General features: G+C 34.5%; 1 protein-coding gene across 1 annotated transcript; it reads left to right on the top strand.

Annotated features, from left to right (window-relative positions):
* The first annotated feature begins 525 nt into the window (after positions 1–525).
* Positions 526–8,580, top strand: LUM (lumican). The gene is made up of 3 exons (XM_004602827.2): positions 526–619; positions 2,983–3,866; positions 7,762–8,580. Exons 2-3 carry the CDS (start codon positions 2,993–2,995, stop codon positions 7,914–7,916), a joined length of 1,029 nt encoding a protein of 342 aa, XP_004602884.1. The 5' UTR covers positions 526–619; positions 2,983–2,992; the 3' UTR covers positions 7,917–8,580.
* Positions 8,581–11,824: the final 3,244 nt, after the last annotated feature.

Genomic DNA, 11,824 nt, shown 5'->3' with positions numbered 1-11,824 from the left:
TTCTATTGTAGAAGTGAATGTAATTTACCCTCGGCCAAAAATTAATTTAGTTCAAGTAAATCAATATTGAGTCCAAAAGCAATGTATTACACAATTCAATTTTTCTGAGCCTGCTTATTTTCATTTTTCCTGAAATTCTTTCTTCCTTATGATTTATAAGGCCTTTAGATGACCATGATGTAACTGAGAAAATCTCACTTAACTATTGCCACAAAAACAGCAGAAAAGCGTTTTGTGAGAGAATTGTGCTCAAAGCCTGTTGCCTCTTTTGCAGTTAGACTCATTTTTGGGGTTAAAAGCTATCTTATTTGGGCGTTTGAGCATGTATCTCTCTCTGATTCCATAGGGTAGTGGCTGGGCTGTCTTTGTTCACTATGTCCACCTGCATTTCGTTAGAGAACTGCTTTCACATGCCACACCACAAGAGCCCCACAATGATCTAACTCCATTCAGACATTGGCGTGACTGGGCTGGGTTCCCCCCACCCCCTTCAGCTCTTGTATCACTAAGAATCTGGCAGCCAGTTCTGTCCTGACAGAGTTTACAGCATACAGTGGTGGATTCTTATCCACAGAGCATCTGTTTTAAGAATTAACGAAAGCAGTGTCAAGACAGCAAGGTAAGTGCTGTTTTAACTATTGCACTGGGGCTGCTGACTGTTTGGGACAGTGCACATTGTAACAGGAACAAAATAAAATCCAGAACAACTTTGCCAATTGCTCACCAGTAAACCTACAGTTCTGTGCACTTATTTTCAAATTTTGCTTAACATGCGTTTTTCTAATTCATGTATTTGAAATAGAATTTTTACAGTTTTGCTTGGCAAAGGAACTTATAAAAATTTTAAGGTGGATCATTGTTTAAACTAGACACAATAAAAATATAGCAATTAAAATATGTTATTGTGTGTTAGTTATGTGCCAGAATTGTTAGAACTTAAGTTTAGAGCACATGAAAAACATTCTTCCATCATAAAAAATATTTTATAATTCTATATTTAAATTATTGTTTAAATTTATGGTAAACATGTTATGCTGCTATAAAATGTTATTTAAGGGACTTACACACTCTTATGATTACTTATTTCTATTTTGCTAGTTTTAAGTAATTGTTTCTTTAGAGTTTTTCTTAAGAAAAAGAATTTATAGAAATTCTGGGAATACAATTTATTTTTTAAAAGTATTTCCCCCATAGCCATGGGTATTTATTTATTTGAAGCAAAATTAGGATGAAAGTAAAGTTTACTCTTGTTTCTCAGTGGAAGCATTATTTGTTTACATACTCTTTTGAATACAGAGCCTTATTTTAATGGTGCAAATAAATTGGAAAAGCATGTTTTTCATTACTGTTCAATATTCTCTTTATAGTTACCATGTCTATTTTGGTGTGTACTCAAACTAAGGTGAAACTTACTGATGAAACTAGACAAATATTCTTTACAACATTAACACACTGTAGGCTATAGAGAATCCTAGTTATTACATTACCACCAGAAATTATTTCAAGGACAAGTCCCTGCCTACTAAATTAAATTATTCCATCATAATCTAGGTGATTATTCAGAATCGTATTACGTTACAATAACTATCAAAATATATCTAAAAACACTTTTTGGGTGTTTCTTCTGCTAAAATAAAGTGCCTTTTAATTTCTAGATAAAATTTCTGATATTAAAAGAAACACTACTTAGCCCAAAATATCTACCTCCAAAATATTGTACCAAATATGATAGAAATATGTAATATCTAATGGTTTCTATTGGAATGTGGGACTTGCTCTACACTCATTTCCCTACCAGGGTTACCAATTTTTTCATCAAAATTCTTAATTTTACTGAAGTTTAATACTTATGTTTTATTTTCCTTTTCATAAATTGCTGATTCTGTATTTCTTCCAAGAAATTGTAATATGCTTTATTGAACATATTTTTTTGAACATATTTAAAATCACTAATAAAAATAATTTTGGTGTATATCCTCAATATTCTATTCTATTATTCTTCCTATTTGGCCTCTAATGCCATTATTTAAAGCAGATTTTTTTTTTGTCAATTTCTACCTCTCTTCCACTTCGTTCTGTGAAAGCAAAATAATCCAGCTAAGTGAATCATGCTTCTAAATTTAGGCATGAAGAATGCAGAGAACTTCTGAGCTAATAGAAAAAGAGGACAACTTTAATTTAAGACTAATAAAATAATATCTTTCTCTACCAGTTGGATCTCTAAATTTAAAACTTTTAGTGTTTGTGACTTATAAGTACATTGTAATGTACTTAAAATAATGAAACATTAAACAAAAGCTAAAGCAATATCATTTAACCATCCCTTTACTGAAAATTATCTTCCCCTTCTTTAGAATGGACAATAAACAGGTGGAGTTCATGCCCAATTCAATCAGCTTAATCAATGTCTGAATAAATATTAGTGCTCCTACATTATTAAAAATAAAATAAAATTTAAAAATCAATCAGATGCTGTTAAAGGAATGTCTGTCTCTGTCTCAGTCACACACACACACACACACACACACACACACACAAATACATACACACACACGGCCCCAGCTTTGTTCCAGGCCAAACAGAAGAAAAACCATTTTAATGATACTGAATGATATGGTAGGATGTACTGTTTATAATTGTCCTCATGTCTTCTTGTTCATGTATTTGGATTTTGATGGGTGATTTGAACTAGGATTCTTAGAGAAACCTCTTCAGAAACCTCTTACAGGGTAGCACTTAAAGACTATGACAAAAGAAAATAGGTATGACTTTCCCAGAAGGGTGCAGCAATTAATCTTGAAACACAAATTGCAAACCTATATAATTAGTTTTGTATTTAAATTAAAAATGTTATTACTATTGAACACACTATACTGCTCTGTAATGATCTTTCACCTCTCTGTGTACATTAAAAATTACAAAAAGAATTTTCTTTTCCTAAAAGTATGTTATTTTAAAATGCTTTGTTTCTATTTTGTACAGGATTCAAAAAATGCCCAAAACAAATATATGTGTGGTTACTCTGCTTTTGGCACTGATAAGTGGTGCCAGCAGCCAGTACTATGATTACTATGCCGCCCCCTTGTCAATTTATGGGCCCTCATCACCAGACTGTGTACCAGAATGTGACTGTCCTTTTAACTATCCAACAGCCATGTATTGTGATAATCTGAAATTGAAAAGTGTGCCAATGGTGCCTTCAGGAATCAAGTATCTTTACCTAAGGAATAATCAGATTGACCACATTGATGAAAAAGCCTTTGAAAATGTAACTGATCTGCAGTGGCTTATTCTAGACAATAACCGTCTAGAAAACTCCAAGATAAAAGGTAAAGTTTTCTCTAAACTCAAGCAACTGAAGAAGCTTCACATCAATTTCAACAATCTGACAGAGTCTGTGGGCCCACTTCCCAAGTCACTGGAGGACCTGCAGCTTACTCATAACAAGATCACCAAGCTTGGCTCCTTTGAGGGACTAGTAAATCTGTCCTTAATCCACCTTCAACACAACCAGCTGAAAGAAGATGCTGTTTCAGCAGCACTCAAAGGGCTGAAGTCACTTGAGTACCTTGACTTGAGCTTCAATCAGATGGCAAAACTACCTTCAGGTCTCCCAGTATCCATCCTAACTCTCTATTTAGACAACAATAAGATCAGCAACATCCCTGATGAGTATTTCAAGAAATTTAATGGGCTACAGTATCTTCGTTTATCCCATAATGAACTGGCTGATGGTGGAATACCTGGAAATACTTTCAATGTGTCATCACTGCTAGAGTTGGATCTCTCATATAACAAGCTCAAAAACATACCATCTGTTAATGAAAACCTCGAAAACTATTACCTAGAGGTCAACGAAATTGAAAGTAAGTAAAACTGTGCCTGTGATTGATGTTTCTACCCATTTTAAACGTAATTTGTGCAAAACAATGTCTACGCTTGACTTAATTTTAAAACTTGAATGAAAAATGTCAAACAAATATCCCTGCCATTCAAATAAAGAGAAGTTAATAGTTCTAACTCAGTGACATATCCAACATCTGAAGTGTTCAGACAAGAAACCATGATGATTTAAAATGTAAACATTAATCTATTCAAATTTAGTACTCTGGGCAAATCAACCCTGTCATGTTATTGTTATTTGCCTTCTTCTTCATAACTTCAGTTGGTACGCTTCATTCACTTATTGGAAAACTTAGCTGAGGGAGAAGATTGGAAGAGGAACAGATTCAAGAAGGATTCAAGTATTACTCTTCCCTATCTGTAGCACAGCCTTTATATTCTCATACTATTCTCTTATTTCTTTACTTGAATCTCAATATGTTACTTGGCCTTTGTGGCCTAGACTTATTTCTATAATCTATATTATGGTGGTATATATGGTTGTTCACACATTTGTCCTATAAGAACTATGGGAAAAATTAAGGAATGAAGCTACGTGATGAGGATTTGAAACAGTTTTAATAATAGCATTACCGATTTCCCTTTCTTTTCCACACCACTCTTTTTCTCATTTGATTTTTTCATAACCCTGCCTTCCTTTCTCTGGCTGCCTTATTTTACTTTCTTGCCTTAACTTTTGGATGAGTATTTCATTTGATCCACTTGAACTCTTTATATATTCTTCTTTTTTCTGCTTGTCTTCTGGGACATTTCTTTCTTTCTTTCTTCCCTTCCTTCCTTCCTTCCTTCCTTCCTTCCTTCCTTCCTTCCTTCCTTCCTTCCTTCCTTCCTTCCTTCCTTCCTTCCTTCCTTCCTTCCTTCCTTCCTTTCTTTCTTTCTTTCTTTCTTTCTTTCTTTCTTTCTTTCTTTCTTTCTTTCTTTCTTTCTTTCTTTCTTTCTTTCTTTCTTTCTTTCTTTCTTTCTGTTCACACCCAGCAATGCACAGGGGTTACTCCTGGCTCTTCACTCAGGAATTACTCCTGGTGATGTTCAGGGAACCACATGGGATGCTGGGAATTGAACCTGGGTCAGCCACATCCAATGCAAATGCCCTACCTGCTGTGCTATTGCTCCAGGCCCCTGGGACATCTTTTTAATTTAAATAAATGGGAAATTGATTTTCACCATTCTACAAGTCATTTAATAGAGCTTGGCAATAAAGAAACTTATTAGTCATGGATAAGACATCTTAAATGAAAAATTAAATGGGAAATATTGATTTACACACAAAGCAATTTTATCTGCACAATAGTTTATTGAATTTGAACGTCTTTATGTTATGAAAGTTGGTTCCTGTGCCATGTTGGATAAGGACATTGATACCTCTAACAGACAAAAAGATTATATGCCTTGTAGACATGATACTTGTAGCTTTGAAGCTATTTACATAACTTCTAGTATGGCTGAGAATATCATCGTGGAGATCTTGAATCCCAACTCTAAAATGTCACAATATATTTTTATGCCTGCAAAATTTATTCATCATATCATATAATACACTAACTCATTAGAACTGAACCATTAAAGTTGGTTTTAGTAGAAAATTCACTATTTTAAGTACATGTTTCCATACTATAAACATTTGTGCTTGGAAGAGAAGACATTCAGGTCAAAATGAAATTTTGTTAATGCAATTTAAGATTTTTGAGGGCTCAAATTATTCACAATGGGTAAGAGGTTAGTCACTAGAGCACTTTGTCTCAGACAAGAAGGGGGAGAGATACATATCAGGATCACTTCATGATATAAGACCATGCCTGACACTATAAATTAAACAATATAGCCAGTGGGAGACAGATGGGAGAAACATAACAGGGTCTGACAAGCTGAGATGAAAAGCATAATGTCAAGAACATCTAATTTTTAAATCCTATTTTAGTCATAATGATCTTCAATACTAATAATTGTAGTGCTGCATGTATACCATGTTCTAGACCCTCACCCTCCACCAAGGTGTCTTGCTTTCCTCCACCACTGTTTCCATGTCACCTTCTCTGCCTCTCATCCAACTCCCACCCTGTCCTACTGTGATAAGCTCACTTTGGTAGATCAGGTCACAGGTTCTGTTGCCTTTGGCATTTGTTATTTCCTTACTACATTTCTTTTTTTAATAACCCACTTTAGAAAAAGAGATCACTCGATATCTGTAACTCTCTTTCCGACTTCCGGTCACTCAGCATTGCATTCTCCACATCCATTCACTTAGCTGCAAAATGCATGATTTTATCTTTTCTTAGGGTCAGTAGTATTCCACAGTGTATACATACCATAGTTTCACTTTTGTTTCCAGATCTTGGCTATTGTGATGAAAGCTTCAGTGTAAATAAGAATGCAGATGTATTTTTAAAATATAGTTTTTGGGCCCTTGGGAGAAATGCCAAGAAGTGGAATTGCTGGGTCATATGGAAGATTAATTCTTAGTCTTTTAAGAATAGTCCATAATGTTTTTAATAAAGGTTGAACCAAACAACATTCTCACCAGCAGTTGAGGAAGGTGTCATTCCCCTACATCTGGCCGGTGATGGTTGTTTTTATTCTTTCTGGTGAATGCCAGTCTCTATGGTACTGGGTGATATCTCATTGTTGTTCTTATTTGCATTTCTCTGGTAAGTGATGCAGAGCATTTTTAAATATACCTATTGGTCATCTGCATGTCTTCTTTGAGGAAGTTTCAGCTCATCTCTTGTCAATTTTTGATGAGACTGATTAATTTTGTTTCTAAATTTTACAAATACTTGAGATCTCTTGGTTATCAACTTGAAACTTTAAGCATTAACGTTACCACAAAGATTTCTAATCCAAAACAGTTTAAAAAACAAAAATTAAATGAGCACTAGTAATATTTAACTCCTACTATATGCTAGCATTAGTGTGAAAAGTCTGCACACTAAATTAATTTAATATTTATATAAAACTCAATGATAAATTTATTTCTAACAAATAGATCAAGATATGTTCCAAAGTTCTTCAGTTATTAAGTAGAAGAAAAAGCTATATAGACCTGTAGAAGTATGAAATTTATATTGGCTTGAGCTCACATTATCCCTGTTATCCTACTCTATTTTCAGAGACAGAGTTAAATATCTGGAATGTGATTCCTAAGTCTTTTAAAATGGTATCTTAGAGTAAAAGCATGTAGTGTCTTTAGGTTTTCAATAGATTTCTACTAACTAGAATTTGAGAGGAGAGAAAAATAAAATTTAAAAAATTGAATAAACAAAAATAAAGAATTTATTTTCATGTGAAATAAAAGAGCTTATATGTATACATTCATAGATTTTTTTTTTCAATCTAATAATGACAATAGTTCTATTTAAAACTAAACAGTTGCTAATTGTGGGCTGAGGTAGTGAACTTCCATGAGTTGTTTCTTTTCTTGGAACTTTAAATCATTATCATGGTGATTCTTAATCACATCTATTTTAAGATAAAAAAACAAGATACATAACACCAATTTTTCATCATTATAGCACAATTGTTTAAAAGAAATCTTAAGAAGTAACATAATTATTAAATATTATCCTAAAATCTAATGTTTCTCAAAGAAGAAATTGAAATAAATTTGGTGCTTTGAATATTCCATTGACTATTCTAATATATCCCAATTGTTATTTGTTAAACATTACTGAGTCATTTGGTACCTGGTATCCTCATATATTTCTTTTTGTTTGTTTGTTTGTTTGTTTCAAATTTAAACATGTATATTGAATAGTGACTTTTTTAGTAAGAAGATGTCATGAATTTAAAGAGTCTTTATGATTGCTTTTAACTTGTGTACTAACACAAAATGATTAAAATTTTTCATTCTTAAATTTTCAGAGTTTGACACTAAGAGCTTCTGTAAGATATTGAGTCCAGTATCCTTCTCCAAAATCAAGCATTTGCGTTTGGATGGTAATCGCCTCACTCAGAGTAGTCTGCCACCTGATATGTACGAATGTCTACGCATGGCAAATGAAATCACCATTTATTAATCTTCATTAATCCCAATCAAATGGAAGTATATTCCTGAAGTAGCATTTAATGGTTATGTTCGCCTTTATGTCAAGTTTTCATTTTACTAATTTCTTGTTCTTAGTTTTTGTTACCATTGAAATGGAAATTCTGAGTAAAATCGCTTTGTGAAAATTTTACATTTTTGGAAAAAAAAAGAAAAGATGAAAGGCAGGCCTGTTTCATCACAAGCACAGACACATCCATGTCATCAACATAGGTAACAAATAATGCTCTTAGTTGTAAAATTAATGCTTTCTTCATCTTCACTCTCAAATGAATGCAAAGTCCTTTAGTTATTTTAAAGACACCAACTTAGCTTTATAATTCCCAAATCTTAAAGTCAAGAAACATAGACTACATACATCACATATTAACTCCCTTGAACCAAGTTATCTTAATGTACATTCAAATTAAGTTGGAACAAATGGATGATGTATTTGAAATCAATAATCTTGCAAAAAATACCAGATAATATTTATGAAGTCACATACTTAAAGCAGTGTTTAAGTATTAAGAACTTTTATAGTTACCTAGTTAAATTTTTCTAGAATTATTTTTCATTCTAAGTCCATGTGGATGTTTCCTTTTTTATTATTTGCATGTTATGTTTAAGAAACTACTTGCAAAATAAAACAGTGAATGCAATTATTCTGCTTGACTACTTGTGAAATTCTTATCATATACAAAAGTACACAAAGCAATCTATTAAAATTCAAAATTCTCTGGCCTGTACAATAGTGTGCTATTGTTAATATAGAGTATCTCACTAGAGAATAAATGCTTCTAGCAGCTGCTTACAGAGTTTTAAAACACATCTTAAAAATAAGTACTTAAATCTCACAATTTCTTTGAATGTCAGCCTTGTTCACATTCCTGTTGGTTTTACTGAATCTAGACACAGTTGTCTCTTAACAACAAAGGAATTGTAATTTCTCAGTAGTAGCTACTAGATTATTAAGCAAATATTTTAAATGAATCCCTGAGTTTAAAATGTTGCATTCCTACCAGAGAGATTGCTCAATGGGCTAAGCCCATGGTTTTGTGCTTCAGACCCAGGTTTGATCCCCAGAACCTTAGTCTCCAAGCACCACTGAGAATCACTCCCTAGGACAGGTAGGACAGAGAGGAGCAGTCTAAGGTCAAAACCAATGACCTCACAACCAGTTAAATAAAAGGAATAAAAGAAAACATTGAAATAATGCAAAGGATTCTGAATGTGAGAATTTAGAAGATCAATTTATATTGAAACTCACCAATTTAGAACTTATCCTTTAGTCTCAACTTATCCTAAGTCTTATCCTTAAGTCTCAAAACCCAATGCAATTTTTAAAGCAGTACTTCTCTTCAGAGTTGAGGTAGGTTGACAAGGATTAAATTCAGCACAAACTAAAACTTTGTTGTAGAAGCATCTGAGAAAGGCACTAGTTATGACCAATTTTAGGACAACTCCCTTTCCTGAAAGACAGGTAACCTCTCTTCAGCAAAGAGCAGAATAGAAGTTTCTCACTCAATCTTTTCACTCACTATCCTAGTCCTAATTGGGGAAAAGTATGTGAAGACTCATATCTCTTCATTCTTCATCCTCATACCCTACTCATTGGATTAATTTTTTCAAATTTTAGGGTGTATAAGCAACATATTCAACTGTTTTTTTCTAAACACAGATACCATACAAAAATGACCCAGATACAGACTAAGCAAGCAATGAAATGTCAGATTCAACATTTTATTGTGATTTTTTTTTATTTTGTCCGGGGGCCACACCTGACAGTGTTCAGGTCTTACTCCTGGTTCTGTGCTCAGGGATAACTAATGATACAGTTCAAGGGACCAAAGAGGTTGCTGAAGACCAAACCCAGTTTGGAAAGTGTGCAAGGCCTCGTGTCCACTGTACTACCTCTCAGGACCCCATATTACACATTTTAAAAGAACAAAGAAAGTGACTCTTAAACTGGTGAACAGAGTGACACACTTTTTTAAAATTTATTTTATTGTTTAATTAGTGAATCACCATGAGGGTACAGACACAGATTCACACATTTTCGAGCTTGTTTTTCCCTCATAAAATGTTCACAACACATCCCTCCACCAGTGCCCATTCTCCACCACCAATAAACCTAGTATCCCTCCCACCCCCTAATCCCATCTCTCCCCCACCCCAACCTGCCTATGTGGCAGGGTATTCCCTTTTGTTCTCTCCCTCCAATTTGCAATAGGGGTATTGAGTGGCCATTGTATTCAGTCTCTAGTCTACTTTCAGTATGCATATCCCTTTCCACACAGAATCTCCAATCACATTTTACTTGGTCTTCCCTTCTCTATCTGAGCTGCCTTTTTCCCCAGCATGTGAGACCAGCTTCCATGCCATGGAGCCAATCTACTGCTACTTATTTCTACTATTCTTGGATATTAGTCTCCTACTCTGTTATTTTATATTCCACAGATGAGCACAATTTTTCTATGTCTGTCTCTCTCTTTCTGACTCATTTCACTTAGCAAGATACTTTGCACGTTGATCCACTTATATGCAGTTTATTACTTCATTTTTTTCTAACAGGTGCATAGTATTCCATTGTATAGATGTACCAGAGTTTCTTTAACCAGTCGTCTGTTCTCGGGCATTCAGGTTTTTTCCAGATTTTGGCTATTGTAAACAGTTCTGTGAAGAACATATAAGTGCAGATGTCATTTCGACTATACTTTTTTGCTTCTTCGGGGTATATTCCCAGTAGTGGTATTGATGGATCAAATGGGGGCTCAATTTCTAATTTTTTGAGAAGTGTCCATATTGTTTTCCAGAAGGGCTGAACCAGTCGGCATTCCCACCAGCAGTGTAAAAGGGTCCCTTTCTCCCCACATCCTCTCCAACAGTGGTTGCTTTGTTCTTTTGGATGTGTGCCAGTCTCTGTGGTGTGAGGTGGTATCTCATGGTTGTTTTGATCTATATCTCCCTGATGATTAGTGATGTAGAACACTAATGTGCCTTTCATGTGCCTTTTGGCCATTCATATCTCTTCCTTGGGAAAGTTTCTGTTCATTTCTTTCCCCCATTTTCTCATGGGGTTGGATGTTTTCTTCTTGTAGAGTTCAACGAGTGCCTTATATACCCTTGATATCAACCTTGTGTTGGATGGGTATTGGGTGAATATCCTTTCCCATTCTGTAGACTGTCTTTGTATTCTGGTCACTGTATCTTTTGCGGTGCAGAAGCTTCTCAGTTTAATGTAGTCCCATTTGTTTATATCTGTTTCCTCTTGGTTGGTCAGTTGCATGTCATCTTTGAAGAAACTGTTAGCTTCAATATCGTGGAGGGTTTTGCCGACCTTGTCTTCAATGTACCTTATGGTTTGTGGTCTGATATTAAGGTATTTAATCCAGTTTGATCTGATTTTTGTGCATGGTGTCAGGTCGAGGTCTAAGCCCATTCTTTTGCATGTGGTTGTCCACTTGTGCCAGCACCATTTGTTAAATAAGCTTTCCTTGCTTCACTTCACATCTCTTGCTCCCTTATCAAAGATTAGATGGTCATACATTTGGGGTTGTGTGTAGGAATATTACACCCAGTTCCATTGGTCTGAGGCTCTGCCTTGGTTCCAGTACCATGCTGTTTTGATTATTATCACTTTTTAGTAAAGTTTGAGGTTGGGGAGGGTGATGCCTCCCATCATCTTTTTCCCAAGAATTGTTTTAGCAATCTGTGGGCACTTATTGTTCCATATGAATTTCAGGATTGCTTGATCCATTTCTTTGAAGAATGTATTGGGTATCCTTATGAGGATTGCATTGAATCTGTATAATGCTTTTGGGAGTATTGCCATTTTGACAACGTTGATTATCTCTAACCATGAGTAGGGGATATGTTTCCATTTCCTCACGTCCTCTTTTA

The sequence above is a fragment of the Sorex araneus genome, chromosome 10, assembly GCF_027595985.1.
Source record: "Sorex araneus isolate mSorAra2 chromosome 10, mSorAra2.pri, whole genome shotgun sequence".
Taxonomy (NCBI): domain Eukaryota; kingdom Metazoa; phylum Chordata; class Mammalia; order Eulipotyphla; family Soricidae; genus Sorex; species Sorex araneus.
Note: the sequence above shows the minus strand (reverse complement) of the source record. Positions and strands in the feature narration are given on the sequence as shown.

Bases quoted from the DNA above. Each gene is read 5' to 3' on its own strand.
- LUM (XM_004602827.2), top strand. From the start codon at position 2,993: ATGCCCAAAACAAATATATGTGTGGTTACTCTGCTTTTGGCACTGATA. The intron at 3,867-7,761 runs GTAAGTAAAACT...TTAAATTTTCAG, and splicing joins AGAGGTCAACGAAATTGAAA to AGTTTGACACTAAGAGCTTC.